Source organism: Dendrobates tinctorius, unplaced genomic scaffold (assembly GCF_039654945.1).
Source record: "Dendrobates tinctorius isolate UK_male_01 unplaced genomic scaffold, ASM3965494v1 ptg000022l, whole genome shotgun sequence".
NCBI classification, from domain to species: Eukaryota; Metazoa; Chordata; class Amphibia; order Anura; family Dendrobatidae; genus Dendrobates; species Dendrobates tinctorius.
The window spans coordinates 62,083,032-62,098,813 of NW_027361690.1; the positions used below are offsets into that span (position 1 = coordinate 62,083,032).

General features: G+C 43.6%; 1 protein-coding gene across 3 annotated transcripts in view; it reads right to left on the minus strand.

Moving 5' to 3' along the window:
* The window catches only part of AKAP13 (A-kinase anchoring protein 13), a 250,169-nt gene that overhangs the window by 150,313 nt on the left and 84,074 nt on the right, over positions 1-15,782 (minus strand). For all 3 annotated transcript variants that reach the window (XM_073568737.1, XM_073568735.1, XM_073568736.1), the window contains exon 3: positions 7,016-7,163. In XM_073568737.1, the coding sequence (XP_073424838.1) occupies positions 7,016-7,163 (148 nt within the window). The remainder of the gene's footprint in view (positions 1-7,015; positions 7,164-15,782) is intronic.

Consider the following 15,782-nt stretch of genomic DNA (forward strand, 5'->3'; position numbering starts at 1 on the left):
ATATATATATATATATATATATATATATATATATATATATATATATATATATATGTGTAGTGCTCATACAATAAAATACTGAGACCATGGTCCATGCGTATCAGGCCAGCACAGCACAACGCTTGTAGAAACAGAAACAGCAATCTCCTGACAGCATGGACCTGCTGATGGCACTTTCACAGATAGATGGCACTATGCAAGGTCACTCCAACCACAGGTGAGCAGCCGCCAATACTAGAAAGCTGCACTATACGGCGTCCACACCAGCATCTTATGGACCTAACAATGGAGGAAACGTTGCGCTAAGTCTATGATCAGCTCTGCCCCATTATATCACCTAGATCCATTTTGTCTGTAGAACAGAAAACTAAATTTAAAAAAAATTATCAAAGGCAAAAATAGAACAAAAAAACAAAATGTATTTATCAAGTAGGCCCGGATCACTCCGTGTTATTATTCTATGCAGCACCCTTGCCTTATGTATGGGCCCAGTATGGTTTTTTGTGCCATTACTCGTACATAGCTCAGGATGGTGACAATTAGAAAATATTCCACTTAAAGGGAATCTGTCACCAGTTTTTGCTATGCAATTAGAGAGCAGCATAACAGAGACAAAGACTCCGATTCAATGGATGTAACAATTATTAGGCTGTGTGCTGTACTTTCAATGCAGCCATTCTTTTTCAGCAAGAAATGATCATTGCAGGACTAGGTCTCATGTACAGGACAATCAATGCTAATCTGTGTAACCCCGCCCCCACCACCAATTGGCAGCTTTCTGACAATATACTTTACACAGGAAGCTGCCAATCAGGGGAGGTGTCGGAGTTACACAGCTCAGCAGTCTGACCAATAGACTAGATCTACAGATTCTATCCAAACTACACCAAGCAGCCTAGTAAGTGACACACCGCTGGAATCAGGCTCTCTGCCCCTACATCATATGTTGCTGTATAAAACCTGCTTTATGGCCAGTGTGAACATGTTCCTACTCTGCATGTATACCAACTTATACTCCAGTTAATTTTTTTCAGTTTAATTTCACAGGGGTGGGGGGTGTCAATGCACAGGGGGACGGGGGTGTCGATGCACACGGGGATGGGGGTGTCGATGCACACTGGGGGGTGTCAATGCACAGGGATGACGGGAGTCCAAGCGTAATTACACAGCCCCCAGTGCTGACAGGTTCCTTTAGGCTGCGTCTTAGGGCCCCGTCACACATAGCGACTCACCAGCGATCCCGACAACGGTATCAACTTGTCAGGATCGCTGGTGAGTCGCTACATGATCGCTGGTGAGCTGTCAAACAGGCAGCTTCACCAGCGATCGGCGTCACTGTGTACGTTAGTTACCATCGCGCTGATGCAGGGAGCTGGTAACTAAAGTACACATCGGGTTTCTAAGCGGCGCGCGTAACTTAGAAACCCGATGTGTACCTTGGTTACCAGCTCACTGCATCAGCGCGATGGTAACTAAGGTACACAGAGGGTTTCTAAGCACAGCGCGCTGCGTAGAAACCCTGCGTTTACCTTAGTTACCAGCGTGCTGATCGCTGGTCTGTCACACGCAGCGATGCGTGCTGGCCAGCGGGAGACCAGCGATCAAAAAAATGTCCAGGGCTTTCCAACAACGATCAGTGATACCGGCAGGGGGGGCCGGTCGCCGATAGGTGTCACACACAGCGATCACGCTGGTGAGATCGCTGTTGCGTCACAAAACTTGTGACGGGGGCTTTAGTCTTATTGACTGTTACCAAGGAAGATCAGAAGAACTATACTGTAAAAACTCCAGTTTAAAATACAGGAATGGTGAAAAAAAGTAAAGTAAAATATTATAAATGCGCCAAACTTTTTTTTGCAGATTACACAAAAACGTAAGCTGCACACTGGTCTAGTAATGTGGAAATCCATTTTTAAAGCATTCACTAAGCAACCTAGTGTTGTAGAAACTGTGGACTATTTGTGCAGTGTGCTACGTGACTGCAGAGGCCTGCAAATCCACATATTAATCATGGGTGTGAAATATGCACAGTCTGACATCTCAGCCGTCAACTGACCAAGGGTACAGCAAATCGGACCCCACGACCGGGATATATACGTAGTGAGAAATAAATCACTAAAGCTGAAATATTAACAGAAGGCACAAAGCTGGCGGCACACAGTGTATGCCATCAGCCGCCAATGCCTCAGCTAAGCAGAGAGCTGCAAGACAAAATCATGAGTCACCGTTTCCCTCAGTCATTATCCAAGAGACCAAACTAACATGGAAGATAAAACCAGAGAAAAATAAGTGGTTATGGCACACTATCCGAAGAATCCCACTTGGTGTACAGGGGAGTCCCGTCTACAACCAGTCACCTAATGACAGTGACAAGGGGGAGGTGGGATATGCAGCAGTCACAACCTCAGAGCTGCACATCTCACCCCATCATGTCTGATACGGCCCTGCACTGCAGCTAATGCCACATGAATATTTGGTGCTCTGCTTACACATGCATCTGTATGGCTTCTGATAGAAATGACCAGTGACCTGCCCCCTATTTTACACACTGCATATAATATTATTGATAATACCTATAATTTTGTGGCTATTGTAAGGCTTAGAAAAATGATATTTTTGTCCAGCAAAATGGCGTCAGCAGCTGTGCAGTAGCATCCATCTCTTACCAATAGATGCTACCGTGCAAGCAACGCTGGCGGTGCCGTTTTGTTGAAGGCAAAAAAAAAAATTGGCTGCAGTAAAACGGCGACAGCGCTTGCACAATAGCATCTATCAGCAAGCGATTGATGCTACTGTGCATGTGATGGCGGCGCCATTTTGCTGGAAAAAAAATTTGGCTGCAGCAAAATGGCGCAGGTGGCAGCACTTGCACAATAGCATCTATTAGTAAGAGATGGATGCCACTGCCAGGCGCCGGTGCAATTTTGCTGGATGTAAGATGTTTTTTCTAATCCAACAATATTATCATCAATATTCTATGCATTATGTAAAATAGGGGTCAGGTCAGTGAGGGATCAATGACCTCTCATAAGCCCATAGAGATGCATATGTAATCAGAGCACCACAAGAAGCCCCCACAGGCGCGAAACACGAGAATCTCTAACTCAAAACTGAAAATAAAGATTAAACAACCACAAAACAGATTTCATCAACCAAGGTATCAATAATCAGTATAACGGCACCAAACTGACACTGTGTGTAGGTTACTGGGCACAATCCTGCTGACAGGTTCCCTTTAAGGATTTTTACTTTGTACCACGTACTTCAAATAGGTTTGCATACAAGAATATCCCTTTAAAGGTATTATTTAAATTAAATCCCTAATACACTAAAGTGGTTTTTAAACAGAGACATTCCCTTACAATCAAAAGTAACAATGCAGGTAATTACAAGGCACACAGGCAACAATGATAATAAACAAAATAACCCAGCAGCAGCGTTTCTAGCTCAGAGTCATAAAATCTTAATCACAAAGACAATCTGGCGGGCATCTGTCACTGTAAAACGACTTGTGGCTTCAGTGCTCGGTAGAGATAGGAGCTAGTCGCTGCCATGGACAGATAAACACCTGGGGACACAAAACCACCAACTAATAAATCATCACAACCGGCCAGAGCTACAAATACTGGGTGATGAGGAGGAAAAGCATCCGGCAGAAGCAATGTTAGTGAACTGGATCCAAAATCTCAACAATCCTGGAAAAATATTCTTTTCTAGGAAATCTGTGTTCTTTCTATCCTCTGTTATTCCTCCTGGAAGTGTATGGATCAAAGTATCAAAGTCTACGGCTGGTCATACATATATGATCGGCAAATCATCATGTGTACTCAAAGGAGAGAGGAGAAAGCAGCTTCCAAACCGCTCATGCAGCCGGTGGGTTTTGTCCTCAAGTGTCTTTTTTTGCCTCTTTCCTGATATTCGCTAAGCGCTTTTTCTGACATCTTTGACAGACTACAGCTGTGGGGTTTTTTTTGTTTGTTTTTTTTATTTGCATTGTATAAAGAATCTTCCAAGCTGCCTGAAGAATGGTCTGGTCACTTCTTTTAACCGCTTAGCGTCTTTGAAAATCTAAAGAGGTTACAAAAAGCTGAAAAAAGTCTGAACTAATGAACTTACTGAAAAACGCAGCAAAAAACAGTTTTTTTTTCTGCATTTTTACACAGTGTTTTACTGGCAAGAGTGAAAGTTTTGGCTGCAAAAAAAAATGTTACAAAAATGTCAAGTGTGAACATAACCGTATGGGCAAATCACCCAGCCAACTAGTATCATGGCGATAAGAAGCAATGAGACTATGGGATGTGATGTCCCTGGTACGGGTTTAAAGAGAAACCGGCACATGATTCATGTTGACCTAACTATAAGCAACGTGATTTAGAGACCGGCTCCCTCATTACAAACATGTATGTTAGAAAAGGTCCGGGGAATGAGTGACCAGTCATAGAGGTATGTCCTGCCATCTGCTGCCCACCGGCTCAGAGACTAGGTCTTTCTTCGTGTAATCTACAGTAGCTGAGCGGACGGGGAGGAGGCAGCTGGGACATTACTCTGTAACCAGTCACCTTATTCCTGACCCCATTTTAAACTAAGTTTTCCTCTTTAAGGCTATGTGCCCACGTTGCAGAAATGCTGCGGAATTGTCCGCAGCATTTCCGCAACTCCGGCTGCGGGTAAAACGCATGCGGAATTTGCATGCGTTTTCCCACAAAATACAAGCGTTATGCAAGTGTTTTTAGCTTGCAGAATTCAAGCGCTTTTTCAAGCTATTTGAAGCATCGCTTGGAAAAGTGATTGACAGGTTGGTCACACTTGTCAAGCATAGTGCTTAACAAGTGTGACCAACTTTTTACTATTGATGCCTATGCAGCATCAATAGTAAAAGCTAGAATGTTAAAAATAATTTAAAAAACAATAAAACATAGGGATATACTCACCTTCTGTCGGCCCCCGATCTCCTCAGCGACGCTCCCAGTCGTCAGCGGCGCTCCCGGTCCGTTCCGTTCCCAGGCGTGCTTTAAGAGAATGACCTTTGTGACGTCACGCGAGCACGACGTCGCGAAGCACGCCTAGGAAGCACCGCTGAGGACCGGGAGGCCTCCAGGGGCCGACAGAGGGTAAGTATATCCCTATTTTTTATTTTAATTCTATTTTTTACAGGATTATGGTACCCAGGGCATGGAGGAGAGTCTCCTCTCCTCCAGACCCTGGGTACCATCCGCACATGAAGAGCTCACTTTACGCATGGTGGGCACAGTCATATGCGTAAAGTGAGCGTGTCAATGCAATCCTATGGCGGTGGAATCACTGCGATTCCGCAAAATTAATGGATATGCTGCAGATTTTTCCGCAATGTGATTCCACAGCGGAAAAGTCCGCAGCATTGGCACAGCACCTGCGGAATCCCATGGGAATGCATGGGATGCGTTTTAACTAGCGTTTTTTAAGCGTTTCCGCTGTGGCCTTGCCGCTGCGGAGACGCTTAAACGCAACGTGGGCACATGGCCTAACACTGCAGAATAAAACATGCATGCTCGTAATGAGGAAGGTGGTCTCCAATTCCAGTTGCCTGTGGTTCGGGCATGTGACAGGTTCCTATTAGGCTCTATACTACATCAGACATTAAGCGATCACTTGGTAATTACAGAGTAACTATCTACCATGTTCCAGACATGATCACTGTCCCCCTTTTGGGCTTGCAATCTAAGTTTCTTACCAGTATGTCTTTGGAATGTGGGAGGAAATTGGAGAACCAGGAGGAAACCCACGCAAACACGGGGAGAACATACAAACTCCTTGCAGATGTTGCCCTTGGTGGGATTTGAACCCAGGACCCCAGCACTGCCACGCTACAGTACTAACTACTGAGCCACCTAAATCTCTCTCCTTCTGGAAGGGAACCAATTTGCTTGCTCAAAAATTGTTTAATAATTCAAGTATAGAGAAAGGCCCCAATTCATCAGTTTTCAACTAAACGCTGGCTTAAAACTGTCTGAAATCTTCTGACCAACTCAAAGTTGCACAAAACTTTGTGACATCAGCGGGCCAATTCATTAATCCTGGCATTGCTCACACCAGTCTCAATGGAGGGCTCGCTAGAATGCTATACGCTGCACTATCACGCCTCAATGAATTTGGTGCATTTTATCAATTGTGTGTGCTTCCACTGCGCCTTGCCAGAAATGCTTCTCCAGCCAGGCATTCAGTCACCCCCCCTTGATGTTTTCATAACCGTATCGACAGGCTGTGCCAACTTTTTGAGAAGAAAGTACAGCTTGGTCGGAAGAGCCGTGGTAGAGGGAGACCGACAAATTTATCATAAAAACACCAAAAATGTGACGTTCATTTCAAGAAAAACGTACTCGAGGACCGGAGGAATTTCCTTCTGGATGTACGGCAGCTGAAAGGTGCGCACCACTTAATAATTTGGTCCATCTCGTACCAGTGCATTCTTCACCAAGAGTAGTATACAAAAAGCCAGTCGTGATGATTTGGGAGCCTCGATGTTTGTGTGTTTTATATCTTTAATACATAATTCTCTATGACACTCTATTTAGCCTGGGGTTCCATTTTTCTCTTTATGAACCCAGCCCCATGAGCGCACCAATTAGACTAACTCTGGCAATTATGAGATTAACAGCACATCATTTGGGGTGGGTTCTGATTTTGGCTTCACGCTGTACAATGCACTAATTGAATGTGATCAGTGTGCTGCTCACAGACTGAACACAAGCACTCGCCGCCTGCAGCACACGAGCGGAGCGCTGCTGCCACTACCAGCTCTTCCACCACATCTTTCCCGTAATCTTTAGCAGATCGATGCATATTCATTAAAGCTGCTGTCTTGCACGTTCTTCCTCTTAAAAATATATTAATAATGTATAATACTGGCTATAAATTTTTAGAAACAATTAAAATTGCATGCATATTTGTCTAATGTTATCTTTAGGACAAAAAATCAGCAGAACTACATACACACTGCAAAGTCTTAATTAAAGAGCATGAGATGGAAGCATCTTACCTGGAGTGACCGTCTCTAGGGTGGCAGCATCTACTTTACGAGCACTTGCTAAATGTTTCAGAGTGGAACCAGCAAACAGCAGGTAGAACACGGCATCCTCTTCCAGCTCGCTCTGTTCGGTGAGGCTCACTGTAAGGACACAGTCACCCTGAGAGGCCAAACAAAAAGCCAGTTAGTAATCCTATTCATTCTGATTGTTGCACATAACATGGACTTAATGCTAGTCACTATTCATCAGCTGCAAGAAAATAATTATCGGGAATGTGTGTGCCATAAGCCGGGCGTAGAAGTGACGGAGAAGACCTTGTATGAGTGAAAGGTACTGGGCAAAGTGGTTTCATCGTCTACCATTGAACAAGGTTTGCGAGAGGAAAAAAAAAAAAAAAAAGTCGGGTTGACAATGCAATCTAATGACAAACCTTTGGTGGCACTGCAAGTTCTGCTCTTTGACGACAAAAAGAGCACTAAGGACAATGCTATTTTTCATGCTGCAAATACTATAAAGCTTATCAGACTCAAACTGGGGTTCATAATGGAGTTGTTGGCCCTGCCAACCAGGGCTGTGATGTCAAAGTCGGAGTCTGTATAAAATGGACCGACTCAGACTCCTAAAATATATAATAAATTGGGTACAGTAGTTAATGCAGAATGTGCTGAATATGTTTTCATAGGAATTTGGGAAAGTTATGAAATGTCCTATAAATGGCTGTTCTGTTGCTGATCTAAGGCTACATTCACACACAGCGTTTTTGCTGCGTTTTTTGAGGATATGTTTTTCAGCTGCAAAAGCAGATCAGCTTTGTAAAAAAACGCATCACCTGAAAGGTTTTTGAGCTCGTAGATAATGTTTTCAATAGCTAAAGCAGATTAGAAAAACGCCACACAAACTGACATACTCATTCAGCCCAAAAACGGATCCTCACAAAACAATTGACTTTGATGGGATGTCCAGAGTCACTGCACTTTACTGCAAAAACCGGATCTGCAAAAACGCTGTGTGTGGAATCATGGTCGTAGCCAGCGAGGGGCAGGGGGGGCAGCTGCCCCCCCTAGAAGCAGGGGCACGTACCTATCAAAACTCACTTGTATGCTGCAGTGCTCCCGTCCTGCACCGGCTCCAGACTGCAGGGGGCAATCTCCCCTCCTCTGTCCTGTCTTCTTCACCAGAGAGAGAGGAGGGGGAGGGGTGCCTACCCTGCAAATGATCCGATTCCTGGGCCCCGAGCTGGAGAAAGTGAGAAAGTTTGCACATGCTGCAGCTTGCAATAAGAGATAATCTGCAAGAGGGACATGCTGGGAATCTGATTGGAAAAGTGAGGAAATTGGTTATTGCCGCCAGAACCCCTAAAATTGATTCCATCTTGAAGAGATGTGCTGGGAAAGGGGTAATTGTCGATCAAGCCACTCGGTGGGGCAACACTATTCAATGATTGAGCGATTGCTTGAACTAAAACCGTTTCTTATAGATATGGCGAACCCTCAGGTAACCCTAAATGAAGGTCAATGGACACAGGTGGCTGAATTGAAGGAGTTGCTTAATCACCCATTTACCATGACTAAAAAATTACAAGCTGAGGATTTAACTCTTGGCATTTTCATAAGGGAGTGGAAGAACTTGCTATTTTGCCTGTCTCAAAGAGGAGGTTTAATCACAGATGGCATTTCTGCTTCATTGAAACGGAGAGACACACCGCTATTGAAAAATAAAATTTTTCTGGCAGCTGTTTATGTGGACCCAAGTCATCGTATATTGCTTGATGATCAACAGCTTACTAAAGGAAAAGAAGCTCTGACTGAGGTAGCAGTTAGGATGAGTGGCTTACAGGAAAACTGCCAGGCGCCAGAGTGCTACTGCTGCCATATCTTCATCCTTATCAGATGAGGAGTTTGACTTTGACAAGTATTTGAATGACATGGAGCAGGCAAAGCAATGCCGCAAGGAAAAAGATTTCACTCCCTCTCCTATAGCAAGCAGATTGACCATATTTCAGCAAAATGTTTCACTTGCTCTCAAAGAAATAGAAAAATTCAACCATTCAGCAAAACTGACTGTGCATGAGGCAATTCCTTTATACCCGGAAATTGTTAGAAATGTTGCCCATGTGGTTACGGCTTTGCCTCCAACCCAAGTTAGTGTAGAGAGGTTGTTCTCTGGCCTTAAAATTATTAGGTCAGATTTGAGGTCACCTAAGAAGGAGGATCTGATGGAGGCAATTCTATTTCTTAGAACAAATTCATAGACTGCACAAATGTTATTTAGTATGTTTTTGTTGAAAACTGTCTTTTGCCACTTACATAGTTTATTAGATAGTGATTATATATATATATATATATATATATATATATATATATATATATATATATATATATACACACATACACACACATACATACACACACACACACACAGTATATGCAATCGATATTACATAGTGTATTACATATTTACAATTTATTACAGTTTTTTGTGTTCTAAAGTTGTATTCCAATAAATATATATTATGTTCTATCTAAATATCTTGATTGTTGTATCATAAAAATGATTAAGGCTGTGTGCACACGCTGCGGATTTTGCTGCGGTTCCGCAGCGGTTTTGGCTGCTGCGGACCCGCAGCAGTTTCTGCTGCGGTGTACAGTACCATGATTCCCTATGGGAATCAAAAACCGCAGTGCAGACGGTGCAGAATTTTCCGCGGTTTTCAATCCGCAGAAAGAATTGACATGTCAATTCTTTCTGCGGATTCTCCTGCGGTTTGCCATCTCCTCTATTGAGATGAAAAACCGCAGGACAAAACCGCAGAGCAATCCGCAGGTAAAACCGCAGTCTTTTGACCTGCGGTTTCACCTGCGGATTTTACAAAATCCGCGCGGATGAATCCGCACCTAATCCGCAGCGTGTGCACACAGCCTAAATGTCTGATGTTCACATTGTACTACAATAAATTTTTCACTTAAATATAAGCAATATATGTGGGAGTTGGAGTCGTAGAGTCGGAGTAAGGGAAATTGAGGAGTCGGAGGCTTGGCTTACCGACTCCACAGCCCTGCTGCCAACATCAAGCTGGTCTAAAAGTTAAGTGTAAAGGCCCCGTCACACTAAGCGACTTACCAATGATCCCGACAACGATATCAAGGTGTCAGGATCGCTGGTAAGTCGCTATGTGATCGCTGGTGAGCTGTCACACAGACAGCTTCACCAGCGATCAGCACAGCGATGCCGAGCGTGCGGCATCGCTGGCCATCGCTGTAAAAAATAGTAAAAAAAATAAAAAATATAGTTATTCTCAGCTTCCGACGTCCTGTTCAGTCATCTTGCCTCTCTCCACGCTCCGGCCCCAGTGATCCTTTGCATGAATGACCGCGAGACTTTGTTATCCCTCGAGACCGTGACATCTCGCGGTCATTCATGCAAAGGATCACTGGGGCCGGAGCGTGGAGAGAGGCAAGATGACTGAACAGGACGTCGGAAGGTGAGAATAACTATATTTTTTATTTTTTTTATTATTTTTTACAGCTGATCGCTGGTCTCCCGCCTGTCTCACACAGCGATGCGTGCTGGCCAGCGGGAGACCGGCGACCAAAGAAATGTCCAGAGGTTTCTTCCAGCGATCAGCGATACCGGCAGGGGGGCCGCTCGCTGATCGCTGTCACACACAGCGATCTCGCTGGTGAGATCGCTGTTACGTCACAAAAGTTGTGACTCAGCAGCGATCTCGCTACTGAGATCGCTTAGTGAGACGGGGCCTTAAGGCTCTGTTCACATTTTGTTTTTTTCAGATATATCAACATATGCCATAAGGAAACATCACCATGCAGATTCCCTTTGGCGCACGCTAGGCCAGGATGCATCGGCATGCCTTTTTCCCACTGTACAGTAGACTTAGGTTTGCCACCCTTTCTCTAAACAGTGAATTATATATTAAAAAAATGTGCATATATTTTGTGATCCTTCACACAACAAACCCCAATGACACAACGGTAACCCGCTTACTTAGAGTAAGACATCTGTGTTTAACAATCAAGTTCTATATATTTCATGGGTATAGTGTGTAGCAGTTTTAGTCTCTGGTGCTGTCCACAATTTTTTTTTATGTAAACTCATTATTTTGCATCCAACTTTTGGCCTGATTTCTCCCATTCAAGTGAATGCATCTCTGAAGAAGACACATTAGCATGCAATCCATCTGTCATCCAGATGTAGTCCATTTCACTTCATTCTAAAGGGCAGGAGCAGATTGAAAATTCTACATTAAAGGGAATCTGGCAGCAGGTATTTGCTGTCTCATCTGAGGGCAGCCTAATGTAGGCAAATAGAAGCTGGATCCATCGATGTATCACTTAGATTACTGTGTGCAGCCGTTCTGACACAGAGTTTTTAGATTTAACATGAAGCAAAGCTGAGGAAGCTAACCCCGCCCACTCCAGGCTCTGAATGTACAATGTCTTTAGACATTGTGTGCCTATTAAAGGAGGTGCATGTCAGACCAGCGCTCATACAACCAGCTAGTGAAAGCAATGATAAGCTGCTGGTGCTAAAACAATCACTGTAAGCAAACAAAACCACAGAACTCGACGAGAGGCATCGCTGAAATCTGTGTTTTTAGGGTGCTTTAACACTGCATTATGTGTATATCTGAAATCTCCCACAAAGACGTGGTAGACTACGTCTGAGTGTCTGCCTCATGTAGACGTACACACCCGAAAAACACAAAACACACAACACAATGTGAAAGCACCCTGATTCCTACCTCGTGTGGTCTTCACATTACAAGCAAAAACCTTCTGATAGTTTCCCTTTAAGCACATGTAAAGTGACCGCGGGCACTAGCCATGACCAAGCTACTGCTCCTTCATGCCCTGGCACTTTAGAGAAAATTGTTTGTCCTGGCTGTGCATTAGTCTTGTGAGGGACTTGTACCTGTGCAGGCTGCCGGTAGCCAATGGTATTGGCTGGCCAAAACCAAGAGTTCCACAGACTAATAAAATGAAACATGGGGTCTTTACTGAACTTGCTACGAGTTATGTATAAAAGGTAGCCAGTATACAGTCTTATTAACGGTTATTTCACAGTGTAACACATCTTCAAACACAATATCCTTCCACTGTAGTCTACTCCAGGGCCAGTGAAGCACCCTGTTTCACCCTACTTAGTCATAACCCATCATCTATGCCTCAGTCCTGATCAGCAGGTCTCTCTACCAGCCCAGTGGTTCCGTGTCCTATCACTAGTCCCCAAGAACTCAGTCCTGATAAGGTTCGTTACCTTCAGTGTTTAGCAAGCTCAGGGTTTCTCGTGACACGTCATCCTATATAAGGACCCTGTTTAAGGTGGGTTACCATTTGTCTTATGTCAGTTCCAGGTCACGCTACTTCTTATCCCTTAATTTCCTTTGCTGTAGTTTACCGTTATGATTGAGTCACCGTAGGAGGCAAAAATAGAAATGCTAGCTAAGTCCAGAAAACCAGAGAAGTTGGCAGCTATCGGATTGCAGACCCCTGAACCTATCAACACAACTAGCAGTAGCCGTGGGGGGCTCCTACGATGCCCTAGGCCCCTCGATCACAGCCGGAGGACTACATAGCCTAAAGACAGAAAGGGAAATCTAAACTGCCTCAGAGCAGACCCCAAAGCAAAAGGCAGCCCCCCACATATAATGACGGTGAAGCAAGAAGAAAGAACAAAACACAGACAAAAGATAGACTGAGCAAAGATGGGGCCCACGCTAGCTTAGATAGGAAAGGACAGGAAGGCTGCTGTCTGCAATCCGTGAAAAACCCTATGAAAATAAGAGCCAACAAACTGACAGTAAAAAAGGCCCTGAAGACGCTAGGCTTCAAAAAGCTATGTCAGTACTCAGGAATATTCTGAATACAGAGCAACAGGCAAAAGGAGATTCAGCTCACCCCAGCAGGGAATGGCAGAATCCAGAAAAGCAAGGAAAACAAAAACACTAATGCAAAAAGGCAAAGCAGAAATCTTAGCTTTAGATGAGCAGGAATCAGACTGGTTTCCTAGAAGTCCACAGAGAAATCACCCAAAGGCCAGAAGGGCGTCGGCAGCCTTATATCCAGTCATTAACTCCACTCAGCCAGTCATCATCATCAGCCCCAGGTGTTTGACAATCAGGCTCACTACCTTTCTTCACCAGAAGAGGGAGTTCCTCGGGCCTCAGTAGTGAAGGGGAAAATGAACTCAACAGTTTACCCAAATGGCAGCACAGCTCATGGACACATCCTACTGCTATTGAACTTGGAGTCTGTGCAGCTTAATTTTCCCCATCAAATCTGCAATGAAGCCTCTGATGAAGTGCAGGTAAATGGCTAAGCCAATCCTCCTTAGGGCTCATGCAGATGATCAGTTCAGGGCTGTTCAAATTAACTATTCTCTTCCGAGTCTCCAATGAGATTCACCTATACAGTGCCCTATTCAGTAGATTAAATAGCACACAAAAGATTTATATATGAAATGATACATGCTAATAGCTATAATTAACAGCATAAATTACAATGAAAGAAGGGAAAAGATTGCAATTTTCATATTAAAGTGCCACTGCTGCAATGTACGGTAAGCGTATTGTGCAATATATTTCCACAGAGACGTACTCCCAAAGATATGGACATTGCTTTAGAGGATTATGTAGCTAAACATATATAAAACTACAAGAATAGAACAACTACATCTAAATTTAATGCAAATTTGGACAATTTAAAATTTTATTAACCCCTTTCCGACAACGAGCGTGAATTTACACCGATGTCAGACTCCGGCGGTGAGCCCAGATCTTTTCGAGCACGTCAGCTGTTTTGAACAGCTGACATGTGCCCGGAACAGCCGTGGGTGGAATCATGATCCTCCCGCAGCTTTTAGCCCATTAAATGCCGCTGTCAAACTCTGACAGCAAAAAAAAAAAAAGGAGGGAGACAAAAAGCGCAATAGGGTCTTATCCACGTTACAAAGGATAGAGTATATCATGAAATTTGCTCACCTGGTTAGGATGAGATAAGAGCATGTAGGTAGCGGCTGCTGCAGATCCACAGGTCCTTAGTGACCAGAAGAAATGATATATCCAAAGGGAATTTGTAGTTATATTCCGCGCTGCCGCTGAGACAAATTCCAGGAGAATGCTGTACGATTGCAGTGGTTTCATTCAATGCGTTTCAGGGGTCTCATGCCCCCTTTATCAGGAAATAACACAGTACATACAGGCACCACAGACAAATAGTTTTGAGAGGACGCCTTCTCAAAACTATTTATGTCTGTGATGCCTGTATGTACTGTGTGTTATTTCCTGATAAAGGGGGCATGAGACCCCTGAAACGCATTGAATGAAACCACTGTAATCGTACAGCATTCTCCTGGAATTTGTCTCAGCAGCAGCGCGGAATATAACTACGAATTCCCTTTGTATATATCAAACTCTGACAGCGGCATTTAACATGCGCTTCCGGCAACCATGACGGAAATCCGCTCATCGGTGACCCCCGTTGGTTGCCGCTCATAGCAAGTGAGGTATTCTACTACATACAGGTGATTTGATCATCGCCTGCATGTAGCAGAGCCGACAACTGCAGCTTCTAGTCTCCCATGAAGGCTATTGAAGCATGCCAAAAGTGAAAAAAAAAAATGCTTTAACCCCTTTCTGACCGCTGACAGGATAGTACGTCAGCGGTCAGAGTCCCCTGCTTTGAGGTGGGCTCCGGCGGTGAGCCCACCTCAAAGCCACAACAGGTCAGTTGTTATTAACAGCTGACACGTGCCCACAATAGGCGTGAGCAGAATCGCTACATATGGGTGATCTGCTCATCGCCCATATGTAGCAGAGCCAAATCAAGTGTGGCATGCTTCTAAGCATGCCAAAAGTAAAAAAAAAAAATAAAAAATAAAAAGGCTAAAAGTTCAAATCACCCCCCTTTCGCCCCAATCAAAATATAACAATAAAAATAAAAAAAATTACACATACACATATTTGATATCGCCGCAATCAGAATCGCCTGATCTATCAAAAAAAAAAAGTATTAACCCGATCGCTAAACGGCGTAGCGAGAAAAAAATTTAAAACACCAGAATTACTTTTTTTGGTTGCCGCGACTTTGCATTAAAATGCAATAACGGGCGATCAAAAGAACGTATTTGCACAAAAGTGGTATCATTAAAAACCACCTCGGCCCGCAAAAAATAAGCTCTCACCCAACCCGAGATCACAAAAATGGAGACGCTACCGGTCTCTGAATATTGCGCTTTTTTTTTTTTTTTTTTTTTTTAGTGAACTTTGGAATTTTTTTTCACCACTTAGATAAAAGAGAACATAGACATGTTTGGTGTGTATGAACTCACAATGACCTGAAGAATCATAGCATAATTGTAGGTCAGTTTTAGCATTTGGTGAACCTAGCAAAAAAGCCAAATAAAAAACAAGTGTGGGATTGCACTTTTTTTGCAATTTCACCGCACTTGGAATTTTTTTCCCGTTTTTGAGTACAAAATATTTTTTTACCACTTAGATAAAAGAACATAGACATGTTTGGTGTGTATGAACTCAAAATGACCTGAAGAATCATAGCATAATTGTAGGTCAGTTTTAGCATTTGGTGAACCTAGCAAAAAAGTCAAACAAAAAACAAGTGTGGGATTGCACTTTTCTTTGCAATTTCACCGCACTTGGAATTTTTTTCCCGTTTTTGAGTACAAGACATGCTAAAACCAATGATGTCGTTCAAAAGTACAAATTGTCCCACAAAAACTAAGCCCTCACATGGCCATATTGAC